The 18,420-nt window shown below is 43.1% G+C and overlaps 1 protein-coding gene across 18 annotated transcripts in view; it reads left to right on the top strand.

Moving 5' to 3' along the window:
- Position 1: 1 nt before the first annotated feature.
- The window catches only part of CREM (cAMP responsive element modulator), a 52,396-nt gene continuing 33,977 nt past the window's right edge, over positions 2–18,420 (top strand). For 2 of the 18 annotated variants that reach the window (XM_032474076.1, XM_032474074.1), the window contains exons 1-3: positions 2–303; positions 7,191–7,290; positions 12,567–12,684. In XM_032474076.1, coding sequence (XP_032329967.1) covers positions 7,247–7,290; positions 12,567–12,684 — 162 coding nt within the window. In that variant the 5' untranslated portion in view covers positions 2–303; positions 7,191–7,246. Of the gene's footprint in view, positions 304–1,136; positions 1,272–4,585; positions 4,665–7,190; positions 7,291–12,566; positions 12,685–18,420 lie in introns of those variants that run through there. The other 16 variants (XM_032474080.1, XM_032474082.1, XM_032474075.1 and 13 more) reach the window with 14 other exon arrangements.

The following is an 18,420-nucleotide window of genomic DNA, read 5'->3' as shown; positions in this document are numbered from 1 at the left end:
CCCGCCGCGTTCCGTTCAATTGTTGGATTGTCGGCGCCGCACTCCCGCGGGCCGCCGGCAGGGGGCGGGGCTCGAGCGCAGATTCCCCCGGAGTCCCCGGGGCAGGCGCGGCGCGAGCGGGCGAGCTAGCGGGCCGGCGGACGCGGCGCCGCGGTGGGTCGCGCCCAGCGGGGAGGCCGCGGCGGCCGCATCAGCGCTGACGTGAGGCGACGTGGGCCGGCGCCGGTCCCGGTGGGGCTCGTCGTCCCTCCTCCTCGTGTCCGTAAGCAGTGACGAGGCCGCTACGTAAATCGCTTCGCGGCGGTAAGTGGCGCGCCGGCTGGCGGGGCCCGCGGAGCCTGAGGCGGCGGCGCCGGAGTTGGGGCCGCGCGGGTCCGGGCGGGCGGGTACCAGAGCCGGCCCACCGTTTGCCCCGCGCCGCCCCCGCGGCCGACGCGCTCGGGGGGCGCTTTCCGGAGCGGCCCTGAGGGAGGGAGGCGGCGGAGGAGCGCTCCCCGGGCGCTGCCGGACCGCGGCCCCGCGCCCGAGCGCCCGCGCGGGGAGCAGCAGTAGCGGCCGCCGGCCGGCCGACTCGGGCGGAGAGACGGGGCATCCCCGGGCGGACCCGCGCCGGCGCCCCCGGGGCACGTGCGGACCCCGCCGCGCTGGGGGCGGCCCGGGGGCGCGGGGAAGGGGCTCGCTCCCTGGCCCACGTTCCCCCGGTCTCGGTGCTGCTTCCCCTGCAGGAGTCAGTCTTTGATTCTCTGAACTCAGAGGAACTTTTTCCCCCCAAAGAAAGGCAAATTGCAAACAATGTGTTTTCGCCAACTAATACCAAGTATTAAAAGCTGATGTTAAAAGAGCTGCTTGTGGATCCGGGCACAGCTTTTAGGATACGTAAGTGGGCTTGGCCCGGGGCGAGTAAGCGCCGAGGGCACTGTCCGCTGAGTGCCGGGGAGTCCGGGTGCTCCTGCACAGGTGCGGGTGCTGGTGCTTCCCGGCCACCTGCGGGTCCACGCGGGGTCGTCGCGCTGACCCGGAAGCCTGGTGACACAGACGTTTGTGTGCGCGCTTTGTAAGACTGTACGAATAAATTTTTATTGAATGTATAAACAGAGGAGCTCTTCAGTCCTTTTGTTTTCACATTGTCCCCGAAGGTTGATGAAACTTGCTTGTGCTGGTGAACTTAACCAACTCCAGACTCCGCAGACGACTCTGGTTCCCTGCTGAGGCCAGCTACTGCAGGACTACGGTGTGAACGCATGTGTAGAATTGCGGTCATTTCACGGAAAGTAGGGAAGAGTTTCATTCAGAGTATTAACATTCATAAGGAATTCTGACTGAATCTTTATCAGCATAGACGTGTATTCCTGACCCAGACCATTTTCCCTAGCCTGGTATTCTCTACAGGTTAATACTGGGCCAGAAAAGTAACCCAGGTTTACTGTTGAAGTGGGTAGTCTGTGGGACAGTGCTCAAATGTGTTGTCCCATTTAGACAGACTTTTAAAAATAAAACTGAACAATGAAAACACTTAACAGCCGAATCATTGATATTTTGGCGTGCAATCAACATGGCCTGTTAAGGAAATAAGCCTGAAGTGTCTGAATCCTCAGAACTGTTGTTTCTACTTTATTGAACTGATGTTGACATACATGAAAGTTAACTTTGACAAGTTATTGTACATTGAATACAATTTCAATATTATCAATACAGACATGTAGATTTAAAAATAAAGATTTCAGGGAAAGTTTCTCATCTGTTTCGCCTATGTAGAAATAAACATTTAAAATAATTTTGTTAATTTCCTTTTAAAGAACACATAAGGCATTTAAAATACTTTTCACCATAGGAACTGCACAATAAAGAGTACCCTGTTTTGAAGAGTAAATCTTTCATTCATGGGTTTTCTTTTCATGATGCTCTAAGATATTTAGGAGAGAAAAGGGAGAATGAAGAGGAAAACCTAAGGATGACATTAGTGAGAATTTATCTCGATATTACTGATGAAGACAAATTGAGTGTCTTGGTATAATTCAGTTACAGCAAATTGAAAAAAAGAAAAAATCTCTGCACATCTCTCGATTGACGCTCCCAGGAGTGTTACAGGAAATTATTGGCAAGATGTATGTGAAACAATTTTGAGAAAAAGCGTAGACTAGTAAGTTACTTGGGACTGTTTAGATAATTGCCTCACTGGTGAGGACGAATGCTTTCCTCCAAGAAAACCTTACTAGTGACTTTTTTGGTAAGGCTCTTTTGAAGTCTCCCAGTTCTCCCCAAATGGGAAGCATCTTCATGCATACTTTCTGGACAGTGATACAACCAGACCAATCAAATGTCAAAATGAAATCCTGTGAAATTTTAACAATGGGGCTTATGTGATTCTAATATTTTTGCTTTTGAGAATTCCATATAATAATCTTGGTTTCTTCAAAGTTACCTTAAGGAAGTTTTGTTTGTTTGTTGTTGTTTTTTTAACATAGCAGACTTAAACCATCTTAGCTCAGAATGACAAATGTCATGGTGTTTTGCTCATATTCTCAAATAGCCTCAATTTTTTAAATTGATAGCACAAAAATGATTTTTTTTGGCTTAGAAATGCTAAGGAATTTATATCCTAACATTGATTATGGTGGAAGCTTCCAGCTCTGGAATCGAGGCAACTATGTCATGCATAAAGACATGTGTTGCTGTATATGGACGCTTAGGATGCTTTGTACCTCTGAAAATTGTTGGAAGAGTGAAATTTAACTGATTTAGGCATGTTTCTGCACTTAGATACCAGTTTGTTCACATACACAGGATAGGACCTATCTAGGTAAGTACGGTAACGCTGAAATTCATTTCTCTGAACTTCAGCTAATTCAAGTGTCTTATCTACTCTTTCCGAGATTTCCTAGTTAGTAGTCAGTGCAGTTGTACTTGGTGTGCAGAGAAGTGCTGTGAGATGTACTGAAAGTGCAGTGACGAAGCTGCTGAAAAGAAAAACCCTGCAATGTCTACAAGCAAACAGCTGCCCCTAAAGACTGAAAGTTTTGTTTCCCTTCATGAAGAGGTAGGGGGTGTTGGAGAGGTGGAGGTAGGCCATGATTACTTGAATTTCATTTCCTCCTCGGCAGTTGTTTTTCCTGTTCATTGACTCTGAAGTAGACAAAAGCAAGCGCCAGGTGGGGAATGAATTGGAAGAGATGCTTGACTAGTTAGTCCTTCAGTAATTTTAGTAAAGAATTAAGACTTCCTAAATAATAATAGGTATCTGAAGCAATGAAATTGGAGTGACCTTATGTCTGTATTAGAATGCTGCCTGATTTTCTGTGTGGTTCATATTTAAAATAGTAGAGACAGTAGTTATAAGTGTTTCAAATAATTATTTACAAGTACTGCTCCTGGCTACTTCTGTTTTCACACAGAAGTGTAAAGATTGTTACTTGAAGATTATCCTAACTTTACTTCACAAAGTTTACAAAACTTTGAGTGGCATAATTTCCTGTTCTACTGTGTTGCTTCGTTTTTCCTGTCCTCGTATCCTTCTCCTGAAATGTATAACAACCATAGGCTCAGCCCTGCCAACCTCGGGTGTATGGCCCTTTGTAATGACTGTTGACTCTTGAACAACATGGGAGTTGGGGCACCGACCCCTGCACAGTCAGAAATCCCTGTGTAACTTTTTTCTTTTTAATTGGAGCATAGTCAGTTTACAGTGTTGTGTCAGTTTCTGGTGTACAGCATCATGTTTCAGTCATACATATATATACATATACTCCTTTTCATATTCTTTTTCATTAGAGGTTACTACAAGATATGGAATATAGTTCCCTGTGCTGTACAGAAGAAACTTGTCTATCTCTTTGACTCGTCCAAAACTTCCCTAATAGCCTACTGTTGACCAGAAACCTTAATAACAGTCAACACATATTTTATACATGTATAATATACTGTACTCTTAAAGTAAGCTAGAGAAAGGAAAATGTTATTGAGAAAAACATAAGGAAGAGATACATTTACAGTACTGTACTGTATTTACTGATACTTTAAGTTTACATCATCTGTTTACAAGATGAATCATTTGTCAGTACCAACGTCAGGACTGTCTTAGAAGATACAAAATGCTGTAGATGTTACACATACTAATACTAGGCATAAAAAAATGAACCGATAATGTGAGAAATGTGCATTTATTTACAGGGATAATGATTCATGCATTGATGACAAAGCAGCAGCGATGTGATTGCTTCATGGTCGCCTAGTGTAGTTGCCACAGTTGCTCACAGCAGCCTAGCCTATACACTAATGAATGAGTCAGTATAGAAATTTATGGCATACAATATTGTAGTCATATTCATAATGTATTGGAAACACTGTTAAATTAAAATTTAAAAATAACCCACTTATTTGTGGTAATAGCTGATAGGCAGTTTCTCCAATTGTGACACTGTACAGTAATGTAATTCTTTGAAAGCAAAGTTATAAAACAGTAAGAAAACTAATACATTATTAAATTTATTTTAAATATCACTCACCTTATGACTTTGTGAGGGTAGATTTGTGTCATGTTTTATGCATTCATGGCATACCTTTTTCTTAATTTTTTTGATATTTCTAGGCTACGAGGTTCATCTGTCTTTTCAGATTGTTGCAAATCTCCAACATTTCCCAGTATATTTATTGAAAAGAACCTGCAGGTATGCAGACCCACGCTGCTGAAGCCTATGTTGTTCAGGGGTCGGCTGTACGTCTCCCTGCCAGCTCGCCTGCTTTTGCCCAACTTTGTAATCCACGTGGTTGAGAAGGACCAGCTATATAATAGGAGCTTTGTATTCTTCTCCCATTATCGTTCAAACCTTAGTTGCTGTTGCTACTTAAATTATAGTTAACCTGTGAAGACCTGCTTTCCCAAAGAGCTGAAACCCTTCTTCATCCAGAACCCGAGAAATAGGCTGTACCTTTCTGTGCTGTCTTCCTGCTTCCGTTAGAAGTGTACTGCCCTTTTAGTCCACGTCCTTGTCTTTTTGTTTTGATCATGTTAATTGCAGTGGGGTTTTGGGGTTTTGTTTTGCTTTTCTTGCAATAACCATTGCTAATAAGTGATAGAAGTCAATGCCCAGATCAGCCTCCAGTGCCGTGCTGTTTATAGCGCACACTGCTCTTGTGTGACCACTGTGAGTCGGGGATGGAGGAAGTGGGGAACGGAGGGAGAGGGCTCCCGAATCAGGGGGCTGAGCGAACGGCCAGGTCAGTTCCTAACTGAGATTAAAGTACAGCAAGAGGGGAGACGCAGAGCAAGGGAGTTGAGGTTAGTTAAACTTTTTGGGCCTGAGGATATGTGAGCACATGGACTATGCAGATACGTACAGACTGGAGCTCAGAAGGGCGAGGTCCAGGTTGGAGGTGAGATGTGAGACCCGTCGAGTGGGGATGGAGTGCCTAGGGAGAGAGCATGGAGGTTTCTGTGACTGGAAGCCCTGGAACGCCAGCCCTCCCAGTGGGCCCGAGAGCCTGGAACGAAGGACTGGCTAATTTGGAGGGGAAACATGAGCGTGGTGTCCTGAAGAGTTCAAGGAGGACGGCATGTGGGGGTTAGGCAGTGCTGGGGGGTGTTCAGGGAGGTAGGAACTGAAAGTCATCCTCTTAGATTTGGCACGCAGGCGATCAGTCGGTGATGACTTCTTAGTAGTTGGGACGAAGTAATTCTCTGATAAGCCTGAGTCAGGACTAGGTGTATCTGGGGGTCACTATCCTGTTGTGAGACTAGTCGTTTTCTCTCTTGACGTCTTGTGGCCGTGGCGGCAGGAAGCTGGTAGTGTCTTCAGAGTTGGCGCCTCTGGGGAGAGGAGACGGGGACTGTCCCTGGACTTCACCAAGTACCTCTTCTCCTTTTTGAGTTCTGAATCCTAACGTACTACTTATTCAAAAGTTAAACTTTTGAATAAAACTTTTGAAAGAAAGTGGGATTTCCAGGAGAAATTGGGAGTGACTTATCTTATGTGGTGCCATGTTCACCATTATTATTCAGATAACATCATCATTATTCCTCGTTCAAACGTCTGGCTCCCTCATTAGAATCCACGCTCCTGCTGTAGGGGAGCAGGGACATTTTACTGTCTGTGTCTCGGTGCCCTGCATAAGGGGCTGGCCTATCACGGGTGCTGAGCACTGTTTACTAAATAAATGGCCCCTGCTTCCATGGTTACATAGTCCTTATGGAAGATAGGTGTCCCCATGTGCAATGCCAGCACAGTACAGCACAGAAGAAGGTTTAATCCAAGGGAATGGCACCATTCTTGCTTTTTGTCCACATTGTGGGTGGCCTGGTACAAATGCCCTGCCCTCTCCCGTTGTCCCTGGGGGGAGTGTGCAGGTGGTAGCAATAACCTTTGTCCCTGTGCCCTTAGTGAGGGGCAGCAAACCTGCCCATTGACTCCGTTTCCAAGTTGGTTGGGATGATGTGACAGCATTTTCGAGGCACCACTTGGGAGGGAGCCCTGAGAGCAGCCTGTCTGACCACCTGCCCCAGTCCTGGCCTCACTGCCTGGAAGGTGCTCCGGGTCGGGCCTGTTGTTCTTTCAAACCTCAAATGCACTGAGGGCTCCCTGCTCTCCTTTCATCTTTCTCTTTGCCAGTTTTCCCTCATTCAGCAGGTCAAGTGTATATTTTTAAAAAGATATTAGTAAAAAAAAAATGGAGTTTACTTGTTAGAGTGTCTAAAACAGTTTTTTAAAAATGGATTGACGGCCCCTGGAGGAGACTTAAAGGAACTCTTACTATTTAGTTTGGAATTAAAATTCTCTGACAAGACCTAGGTTTGAATTTAAGGTAAATGAAAAATAGTCGACAAATTTGTCACAGTGGAGTTAAATTTAAGAAAATGATAAATTCATTCAGTTTGCTAAGTGATTATCGTCATTTTTAAACAGAGTGGTACCTCTGAGCCATGTGTGGTGTGCATCAAATGATTCAGACAGTGTTGCTTTCTCTTCAGTAGAGAACAGCCTGATAAATAATTAGAAAATTTTTTCTCAGAAGATGAGGAAATTGAATACAAGTAGCTTTGAAAGAAAATATGCAATTGTTTTCAGTTTTCTATGCTGTTTTTTCAGTTATGTAGAAATTAGGGTATTCTGGGGTATTGTGGTATAGTTTTGAGAGATTTTAATTTCTTTAAATAAAATTGTATAATCTGCGAATTCAACATTATAATTTTACTGCAGGCTAAATACAGAAGAAAACGGGAAGAAACAAAGCATTGATTACAAATGTCTTAATAATGAGCAAATGTGGCAGGAAAAAATATATTAAGACAAATCTCAGGTAGGTGGATATATGTTTTCCTCTTCCTTTGAAAGTTCAATTTAGAGAGCGTAAGGTTAAAATGATGGTTAAAAGAATGGTATGTATCTATGTATAACACGTGTGTGTGTGTGTGTGTGTGTGTGTGTGTGTGTGTATTATAATAATAGAATCATGTGTATCCACATTACTCAGCCGCTCAGTTCGGGGCTCCTCTTCTGCCGAGTACTGCGCTAGGCGGTGTGTGCACGGGAGGACCGTCATTCTCAGCATCTGAAGTGCTGACCTCTTTCTCAGCGGGGAGACCGTGTGCAAGGATGTGGGCAGAGTTTTCCTTCTTGCCTGTAGTCTACACTTGTACCCAACATTGTAAAACAGAGGGAAGTCTCTACCAATGTTTTACAGAAATCCAAATGTTATTTTTCATGTTTTCTTTTAGTTACTTTTAGAGACATTCTGGTTTATCAGTTGGCTCTAACTTCAAAAAGAAAATGAATTTTCTATGACAGTTTTTGTAAAACTATTTAAAAATGGGTAATAGAAATGGCTTTAATAATCTTTCCTTTTGCAGCTGGATTCTATTTTTAAAAGAGGTGAGAACATTTTACAATGGTAAATATAGTTGCTCTGTAGTATAATTTGTCTTTGCAAATTGGATACAACTAAAATTTTAGAAGTTATTTGTTAATTGTACAGTTTAATTATAATTAGGAATCTTTGTCTTATTTTTCATTTAGATATTTTTGGCCTGTGTTCCTTTTCTCTTCTTTGTTTCTGTCTTTTAGGAACACTTTTCTGGGTATCTATGATAATATTTCTTTTAAATGCTTTCCCTTTTTCTTCTCGTTTTTCCTTCTCCTTAAATATCTTGTGTGTTCTTGATACACAGGTATGCCTAAGTAACTTTGGTCATTGATTACCTCAATATTTCTATAATCATAAATACGATTTTTACAAATATATTCCTTTGTATCCATTTCTTGAAAATATGTTGCACAAATAGTGTATAGACAATACTGTGCTGTTGTACTTCAGTGTTTTGGGGCGTTATTGCAATATGATGTAGATGTTCTATTAAAGACCTAGAAAATAACAGAGTAAGCAAACACAGTTCTATCCCCCAAAAGTAGGTCATCCTAGAAGTCTTGGAACTTGTGCTAATTTTTGGATCCTGTTCTTTTAAAACAATAGTTATATTAACACTTATTACACATTATTGGGATAACATTTACTTTTCTATCGAAGAAGAAAATGGCTTGCTAATAATATAAAGAAGATTTCAGAAGAAATATTTAAGTTGGATAAGAAAAGAATATTGCAACTACTATTAATCATTTATAAGTTTAAATATACCCATTTTAGCAAATCCTTATCTGTTCTTTAGAATTATAGCACCAAATATTTGCCAGTATTTTGTTTACTCTTAGTTTATAGTGATTAATGGGCTTTTTAATTTGTTTTAGTTTTTTATTGTTTTATCTCATATGTTTTTATTTTAAAATATTCTATAATTTTTATTTCCTAGTTGGTCTTTTTCTTTCTAATTTGGATTATTGTGGAAGATTAAAATATTACATGATATATTTATAGATTATTAATATTAGTATAATTATATTTAAAATTTGTTACAGTAAGTCAGCTTTGGGGGAAATATCCTATGATACACTTCTTCAGTTTTTGCCATGACAAATGTAGTGAACATTGCAGGATTTAAATGGATCTCTCTCCTACGCTTCATCTAATAAGCTATGTCTGGACTAGCTGAGGCCAATTTGCAGACGTTAGTGTTTATGTACATCATTTCCAGCTGAGGTCTGGGTTCTGTATCTCCTATGAGGTCGTGTTTGAAGGTGCCCAGTACAGTACTTGACCCATGTGGAGCGTTTAAATGTTAGTTGAACCTTCTGCCCCGAGTCCTGCCCTGGGGTTGGCTTTTAGTGGGTGTAGGAGGTTGTGCTGCAGAGAGTTGGCTATAAATCAGCAGGAAAAGCTTGTTTGGAAATAACAGAGTGTACATTTTAAATTGGTAGTGCTGACCCAAACCTTACTCTTCTGTGGATGATTTTTACCTTCAAACAAAGTGATTTAGTATCAACTTTTATTGAATGACATGTACTGAGCACTATGCTAGGCACTCCAGAAGAATAAAATGTGATAAAATTGGAGCCTCCCCAGCCTACTGTGAAAGGCAAAGTGTACCTAAGTGAAGACCGTGGCAGCAGTTGCAGCATATACTCAAAAGCACACTGTTTCTGAGACTCACAGACACAGAGAACAGACTTATGATTACCAGGGGCAAAGGGGGTGGGAAGGCCCAAATTGGGAGTTCGAGATTTGCAGATACTAACTACTGTATACAAAATAGATGCACAACAAGTTTCTTCTGCATCTTCTGTGTAGCACAGGGAACTATATTCAGTGTTTTGTAGTAACCTCTAACAAAAAAGAATATGGAAACGAATATATGTATGTTTACGTATGACTGGAGCATAATGCTGTTCACCAGAAATTAACACAACAGTGTAAACTGACTATACTTCAATTATTAAGAGACAAAAAGAAAAAAAAGGACACTTTTTGTGAGATGTTATCTAAACTGGACTACTACTCAGGGCACTGGCTGTGGAAGGGACCCTGGGGTCACAGTCACAACACCTCTTGTTCACCCTCAGTTCTGCTGTCTGTTATGTGCCCTGTAAAACGTCACATAAGGTCTCTCTGAACCTTATTTTTATCACTTTAGTAACATCTAACAGTTACATAGTCTTCCAGAGTAGTTGATTAATTGGCTTAGTTAATGATGATGGTAGATTCTGTACAAGGCACTGGGAATACCTTGAAATCTGAGATATAATCTCCGTTGCTCACACCAGTGCTGGATCTCTGGGGACAGACGTGCATGCTGCCCAAGTGTGGTAATGGGGGCTGCACAGGGCGCTTTGGGAGCTCACAACAGCTAATTCCACTCAAGGCTGTTAGAATAGGCTTTTGAAAGATGGTGTCCTTGAGCCAGGCCTTGAAGAACTAGGAAGAATTTGCCTGTCAGACAAAGAGGGGGTGAAGGGCGTTCCAAGAAGAGGGAAGAGGAGATGTAACAGATCAGAACTGGGGGAATAAGATGTGTATTTGACCCAAAAATGGCTTATAAGGAGGCTGGGATGCAGGTTGTGGAAGGAGCAGAGTGATGGGACACGAGGCTGAGGATAAAACGGGGTCACATTGTGAAAAAGGTGGGACGGCAGTGTGGGTTGGTAATTGAGAATATGGACTTTGGAGAAAGACCTCTGTTTGAAACCTGGCTTTGCCCCTCAATACCTCTGGGGTAGATCAGAGTCCTAACTTCCCTGTGTCTCCTTTCCCTCACCTCTAAGAGAAGGACTAGTTGTACTGCCCTTACAAGGTTGTTAAGAATTAAAACTAGTAGGCATTTGCGATGTGGTAGGCACTTAACAAGTGGTAGTTATAGTTCTGATTATTGTAAGAAGTTTGGGTTTTGTCCTGCAGTAGGAAGCCCCCGAAGAGTTCTGAGCAAAAATTTGTGTTTTAGAAAGATAACTGTCAGCATGGAGAGTGGTGGCAGACTGTTCTTTAGAAGGTGGAGTCATCCCACCTGCTGGTAACCCTGTAGGGATGAAGGGTAGAGGGTTTCAGGGGTGACACTCAGGGTTCCACTTGGGCAAGTGGGTGGGTGGTGGGGCCTCATTTCCTGAAACAGACTCAGAGAAAGAATGTGTTTGTGGAGGAAGAAAAGGAGTTCGTTTGGCCCCGTTGAGTTTGAAGTACATGCAGGGCATCTGTTTGGAGAAGTTAAATGGGCATTTGGATACATGCTTTTGGAATTTGAGAGAGACCTCTGGGCTGGAGATCTAGATTTGAGAGCCTGAAGCTAAAAGCTGCTGTTTGGATCCAGAGAAAATGGATGATATTACCCAGGGGAGACTTGAGAGCAGGGCAGGAGGGCTAACCAGAGCCCCGGGACCTGTAGTGTTGACGGGTAATGCTGAGTAGGGGCAGGAGTTGTCATAGGAGCTCCCGGAGACACTGTCAGAGTTGGATGAGAGTGGAAGGTCAGCACCATGACTTTAAGAGTCCAAGAAGGAGTGTGTCAGCAGTTTTGAGCACTGCTGAGGCTTCAGACGAGAGGACTTAAAATGAACGTTGAATTCAGAGACAGATTGATCACCTTTACTAGAGAAGCTGTAGTGAGGCAGAGGCCAGTTTGGAGTTTTTCTGGGAGGAGGTAGGAGGTGAAGAAATGGAGGTAGTGTTGGCAGTTCTTGAGGGTAGTTTAGAAGTGACAGGAAAGAGATGGTCAAGAGAACAGCCAGAGAAGCGCGCCTGGTTCCCTGTGTGTGTTTGTGTATGTGGTTGGAGAGACATGAACATATTTAAATCTTGGTGGGAGGAAACCAGTGGGGTGGGCAGAGGGGGACTGACAGTGTCCTGAGTGTGATGCCCCTGAAATTTTACGTGATATAGATGCTGGAGACCTAGAGCAGAGGAGGCCCCCGAGTGGGGTAAACATTCTCTCCTCTCTGGAGTAGTAAAAGCAGTTCTTAATCGGTCCCATCCAGACTTTCTGGCTGTCCTCATCCCAGTCAGCTCTGCCTCCTGCCCACCAGATCTCGACCGGGTCCCCGAGGCTCCCCAACGCCTCCCCAGGTCCTCTGCCGCCAGCTGCTCTGTGACTCCCTCCTCTCACAGCCCTCCTTTCCCTGTTTGGCGAACCCTCCTCATCCTTCCCTGCACACCTCAGGTGACCCCATCCTCAGCTGACCTCAGCATCATCTGTTTCCCAAAGTGTTTGTTTGTTTGTTTATTTATTTATTTTTTAAACTTTTTTTTATTGAGTTATAGTCATTTTACATTTTACAATGTTTTGTCAAATTCCAGTGTAGAGCACAATTTTTCAGTTATACATGAACATACATATATTTGTTGTCACATTTTTTTTTCTGCTGTGAGCTATCACAAGATCTTGTATATATTTCTCTGTGCAATACAGTATAATCTTGTTTATCTATTCTGCATTTTAAAATCCACGAAGAAAGTGGCCTGCATATTTTTGGTATAAGCGCATTCCCACAGAACGTGGTGGGGCTCCCTTGGCGATGCTCCCCTCCAGTGAGGAAGGGACCTTCAGTTTGGAGAGTTATGATTCTGCCACGATATCTGTTTCTTGAAAAACTAAGGTGGTACAATTGGATGATAGTAACGTATATCAGAAAGCCAGGTGAAAGCAGAAAACCATCTCAGATAGGGGCCTTAATACTTCTCCCTTTTTATTGTCTTTTCAGACAAATGGAAACACTTGACTGTCAGCAGGACGGAGGTGTACCAGGCTCTGTGGCCGAGAGCGAGTCTGCTCACCTGCAGGCGCAGACTGACCCAAATTCAGCCCCCACTTTAGCCCAGGTAAACCCAGCGTGGGCAGCAGGAGGTGCCCCGGAAAGCTGGCCTTGCGGGTTCTGTTTTCTTGCAGTTGACCTTGAGTTTCCCATCTCCTGGTTCTCAGCCATCTTACTGATTTGACTTTGTAGCGAAGATAACGTGTTTGAATTACTTTGCGTAAAGGAAAACAAAACCCCTCCTTAGTTTGTAATCCTCAAATTATTATTTGAGAGGGTCGGTGATTCCAAATGGATCCAGTTTTATATTCTTTGCTATAAATATGGCAGAAATCATTTGTCCAGTATATATTTGGTTTAATCTTTACTTTCGTTTTAGTTAACCAATAGGAGTTAGCATTTGTTATTCAGCTCCTAAACTTTATTTCTGGGATATCTATAAAATAGGTGCTAAAAACATATGCATCTATTTAGCTCATCAGATACCTCCTGAGTACCTCCTGTACGGAGGCACTGGTCTGGGGAGATGCATTTCCCAGCTGTAGGTATCGAATGGGCTTAGTGGCGCGGAGATGTTAGAGTGATGATTCCAGCAGTGTGAGAGGCTGGAAGCTGTCACGGAGCAGTGACAGGCGTGGTTGCCCGGAGTGTTTGTAGAGGATTTTACTTTCGGGCTGGACACAGGGTGAGTGGAGGCCGCCAGGTGGACAAGGATCAGGAAGCACGCTGCAGGCCCGGGAAGAGTGCGCAGAGGCCCAGGGGCGGAGAATAGGGTCAGGAACTGTAGTGTCCAGGGCCCACTTGTCTGGCTGGGAAGTTGAGCTGGTCCAGGTCAGGGGAGGGGGCGGTCTGTCCTGAATTCTAAATGTTCTTGACATGTCGTCCAGGGTTCATCGTGTTTCAGACCCAGCAGCCGGGTGGGGTGGGACTGGAAGTCAGTGCCCCTGCGTGGTGATGTGGACAAGCAGTAGGCAGTATCTCAAGAAAGAACGGAAAGGGCGGAGGGCTGACCTGAGGGCCAGGGGTCGGGGGGACTTCCTGCCCTGTCTACCCAACTGGTTCCTGGGAGACCCCTTCTCTCCCAAGGCACCTGCACCCGCTCTGGGGGCCTCTCCTCACAGGTGGTCCTCCCGCTCCCGCCCCCGCCCCCGCTCCCTGGAAGACAGGCATGCAGGCCTTGGCTCTTTTTCTTAAATGCAGCCTTTTTCTTGTTAAAAAAAAAAATGCACATTCATTGTAGAAAATTGACAGAATATATATTATTGTAAAGAAGAAAATTAAAGCTATCTATACTTTTCATATCCAGAAATTTAAGCTTTGTTAGCATTTTGGTATTTATCCTTTAGTCTTTTTATCTGTGTAAACAGAATGCACATTTTTTGGTGAATTTGGGGTCTTCTAGAGTTTTTATAACTATAATTCCTGCCCTTTCATAACTATAATTTTATAACTATTTATCTTTTATATAATTTTGTAACTGTCATTCAGCCCTTTTGCTGCACATCTTCCCTCTCCCTTTAGGAAATGGCTCCCTGTCCTCCCGCCCCCAACCTCTGGTCCTGCACAGTCAGAACGGTAGACCTCAGTATCTAAGAGTGGGGGCCTGCGGCCTGTAGGCCCCCAGCTGTGGGAGCCTCAGTAAGAAGTTGCTGGAGAGGTCAAGTAATATGAAGTGTGTAAAATAACCTTGGATTTATGAGGTTTTTGAGTTGAACAGGAGTTCAGTGAACAGAAACCAGGTTTCAGTAGGAGAGAGAATAAATCAGAGGGAGAGGAAGTGGAAATTGGAAGTATAGATTCTTCAAGCAATTTTTCTGTGAAGTAATAGAGGAAGATGGGTCTGTGAAACAAAGGAGTGAGACGTGGGGTGTGGGAAAGTTGGGAGTGTTAAATAGAAGGGGAGATAGAGGTTTATGAGAAGGCTGATCACAGAACTAGAAGAAGGCTATGGTTTACATTTATAATGTTTGCTTCCTTAAAAACCTCAAATGTATCAAATGTTGATAGTCATTAAATCTGGATAGCAAGTTTATGGACTTGCTGTATTATTTTATTGTCTATATATTTTAAATATTTGATCAAAAATAAGTTACAGTTTTTATCTTTCACATACTAGGAATGTTAGGAGATTAAGAAGGAATCTGTATGCTGATTCGTTGATTCTTTTGGTTCAACAAGAGTTATTATCCTCTGTGGACACGAGACTATGAATCCTCCATGGATCATGGTTTAGTGAAGAGTTAGGGCATAGTTCTTAGCAGTCAAAAGTTTCTGAACATAATTATTAATTTAGATTCTTGTGATGCCTGAAGCTGTTCATTTATGAGGATTCATCATTTTATGCAGTATTACGTAGGTGGAGGACTAGGAAACGAAGCTGAAATCTTTATTAAGCCTGTAACGGATGCTCAAAGTGACAGGGTTTCCTGAGTAGTTCCCGATGTCACCATATGCACTCGCCACTTGCTGCGTTTAAACTCGAGGACTGAATTCCCAGGTGTTTTAAACTTAAATTCAGTTTTGTAACACTTATTTTCCTTTTTACTGGTCTAATTATTAAATAGTGTGGGAATAGAAGTGGTGGGTTTGCTCCTTTGCAGCTCGTCGTTCGATGGTGCTAGTTTGGCACACCCTGGCCTTGCTGAGGCTGCTGCCGGTCATGCTAACTCTGAAAATCATCCCAGTTCCGAAGGTCTGAGTATCGGGCACGCCCCTGGCCACCCCACGCTGCGGTGGTGACTGACTGAGGGAGGCAGAGGTGCGTCAGGGGAGGTGGAGCTCTCAGTTTTCAGTGTTTATGTTTCATGACTCCCCAGACACCAGTGGAGCCTTTCCCTTCTCTCTGTGTCCAAAAGTAAATAGAAGTCATGGTGGTGACAGCGTCACAGAGCTGGAAGCTGGGTTGGCAGTCATCGAGGTTGAGTGTTGTGACTTGGTTTTCTTTCTGCCTGAGTTATTTTTTATGCTGATTTATTTTTAATTAAGCTGGTATCTTGTCTGTTTATGTTGATATATAAGAATAGATTCTGCCCCCCTCTCCACCTTGGGAAATTCTTGGGTGATAGAGTGGAGAGTCTATTTTAAATAACCAAGCCAGGAGGAAACCCTTTCCAAAAGCCAAAATGGTGAAAAGCAAAATTACTATATGTACAAGTAGTTTTTAAAGGCACACTTAGAGCCTTTGGAAATAATATGATCCTTCGGTGGGTAGCAGGAAGTTACTTCTTTTGTGGTGGAAGACTTCAGACAGATGCAGGGGTAGAATAATACTCTGACGTATATGTAGATACTTAATAATTATTAAGATTTCATAGCACTTGCTTCATTCATCTTTTTTCTTTTTGTTGAAGTACTTTAAGCGGCTCTACGGATCTCAGACACCCTGTCATGCTGGGTTTGCTACTCTTAAAGGATTGTGGAGTTTTTCTTATTTGGCTAAATGTCACGACTGTACTTAATAAAATCGAGCGTAATTCCATGGCGTAATATGGGCTCCCCATTTATCTCACAAACGTTGGGTCTGGTCTGAAAGCAGCAGTGATGGCACCCTGAGTGCTTCTGTTCCGTGTCTCTTGGGGACTTGCAGCACCGCCTGGAGGGTCTGGGTGCGCGAGGCCATCCCGAGGGAGCCTGAGAGACTGTGAGCTGTCCCGAGCGCCAGGTCTCGCAGCTACCGGCGCAGCCGGTGGCCTGAGGGTGACTCCTCACTCTGAAGGCTGACAGACTCTGCTTTGTAAATGATCGGTTCCCACAGTTTGGGCAGAGATGGGGAGGAGAGTGTGAGGAGCAGAATCGAGGTCATAGAGCTGGAGGGGAGCTCCATGGCATCAGGGTCCAGGGACGCCTCGGGGACTAGTTCTCATATGAAGCCTAAGCTTCCCGAGGACCGAGTATTTTGGACACACGGAGATGGGCAGCCACTGGGGAACGCTGTCCAGGGGTTATACACTGCGCACCTGCTTTCCCGTCCTCTCTGCTCTAACGCAAGCAGTTTGTAGGGGGGCACCTGGGGAAACGCAGTGAGGGGCTGAAACACGATGACTCAGCCATGTGGGTCTCCATGCACGACCCACGTGTTTTCTGTTTCAAACTGGTGGAAAACTGGAATGGCATTCCTTGTCGCTTTGGCCAGCTGTGGCTAAAATCCGTCTCCTTGGTCCTGAGTAGGACCAGGAAAGGTGTGGATGGCTATCAGAAGACAAAACAAGCAGTATTTGGTCAGCAACATATTTGTATATGAAATAAGTTCTGCATCGTGTTAGGTTGACTTGGTATATTTACCGTCGGCTAAGTACATCTAGTTCAAGCACAGTGTGAATTGGATCTTGTTTTTTAACCTCAGTGTGCTCATTTCCTGACTTAAAGGGCTCTTACTGAAAGAGAAAATGTTCCTCTTAAGATTTTGAAATAAAAATTTTCATTTTACTGTTGGCTTTCTATTGCTCCTTAATTTTATGTATTCTTTCCCCTGGCTATTTTTAATTGCCCTAATTTAATTTTTTTTAACATTATGTTTGTATACACTTAGAATTAACACTAAAAATTAATGAAAGTTGGGAGGGAAAAGTAACATTGAATTTTTCTCAGTAAATGCTAAATCTTTATTGTTACTTAGTCAACTAATTCAATGAAATATACTGCTTTGAAATGTAACTCATTCTTGAAGGTAATTCAGGGTTTAAGGGATATAAAGTAAAAGTAATTTGTGAACTGCTAATATTAGTGACCCTCCTCCCTTTTTCAGGGAGAAAAATTAGCTAAAGGCATTGTCTTTGAAAGCATAAAGAACTCCTAATTTTAACTGCTCATCACTGATCATCACAGTACTATTGGAAGTATTATCAAAATAGACTATGGAATTAAGAATGACTAGATTTTGGTATTTGCTTTGCTTTCAGGAGGGGAATTTTCTTGAAGAGACATCATATTTGGCCATTTATAATTACAATACCAGAAACAGATAACCACTTCTCTCTTTTTAAATTCAGACCATAGGTTTCAGACAGAATTTGTTTATCGCCTGCACACAGAGAGGACTCAGGGCCCCACTGCAGTCCTCGTTAGGTTTTAACAGAGCAGACATGTAAATACCAGTCTGACGTGGCCAGCTCTGTCTGTGCTTTCAGCTGATATTTGCAAGGTAAAAGTAGGTAAAATTTAACTCCAGTGATTTTTTTGCAATTTGTTAGCCACACTGTTTAAAAAAAACTCAGTGGGAAAGAAAAACACTGAAGACACTAAAATGATACTGATTCTACATTTTTCACTTTGTCTTTATTTAGCACAATTAAATACAGCTTTTTAAAAAGTGAAATATTTTGCATCTTGATGAAAATGTTCACATTTGTAATATTAGTTGCTTGTTTTCAGCCTTAACAATATTTGAAATATTCTTTAAACACTTTTTCCCGTAGAAGAAACAGACTCTTTTGGGAATCCTTTCTTAATACACACAAATCAAGTTTTCCACCTTCTCGTGCAGAGTGTTAGTGGGTTTCATTGTAGTCCTTGAGATTAAAATAGGTAATCTATAGATCTGAGTTCTACAGGCAGCAGAGTTGATAGTAAAATCTGCTATACCGTGGATTCACATTTTTCATCCTTTATTAACTGTCTTACACACGGGCTCAGTGGCTCTGTGACACGGGCAGCTGCTCTGTGACATCATAAACCCCATCATAAGGGAACCTAGCGACGGACTGGAGCCAGTCCACTGGGTGTTGATCAAATGCCGTGGTACCACATTGTGAGCTTTCCCCAGTTATAACTGTCGTTACCAGAGTTTTTAAATTGCAAAGCCAAG

Source organism: Camelus ferus, chromosome 35, assembly GCF_009834535.1.
Source record: "Camelus ferus isolate YT-003-E chromosome 35, BCGSAC_Cfer_1.0, whole genome shotgun sequence".
Taxonomy (NCBI): Eukaryota; Metazoa; Chordata; class Mammalia; order Artiodactyla; family Camelidae; genus Camelus; species Camelus ferus.
The sequence above is the reverse complement of the archived record's forward strand: the minus strand, read 5'-3'. Positions and strand labels throughout refer to the sequence as shown.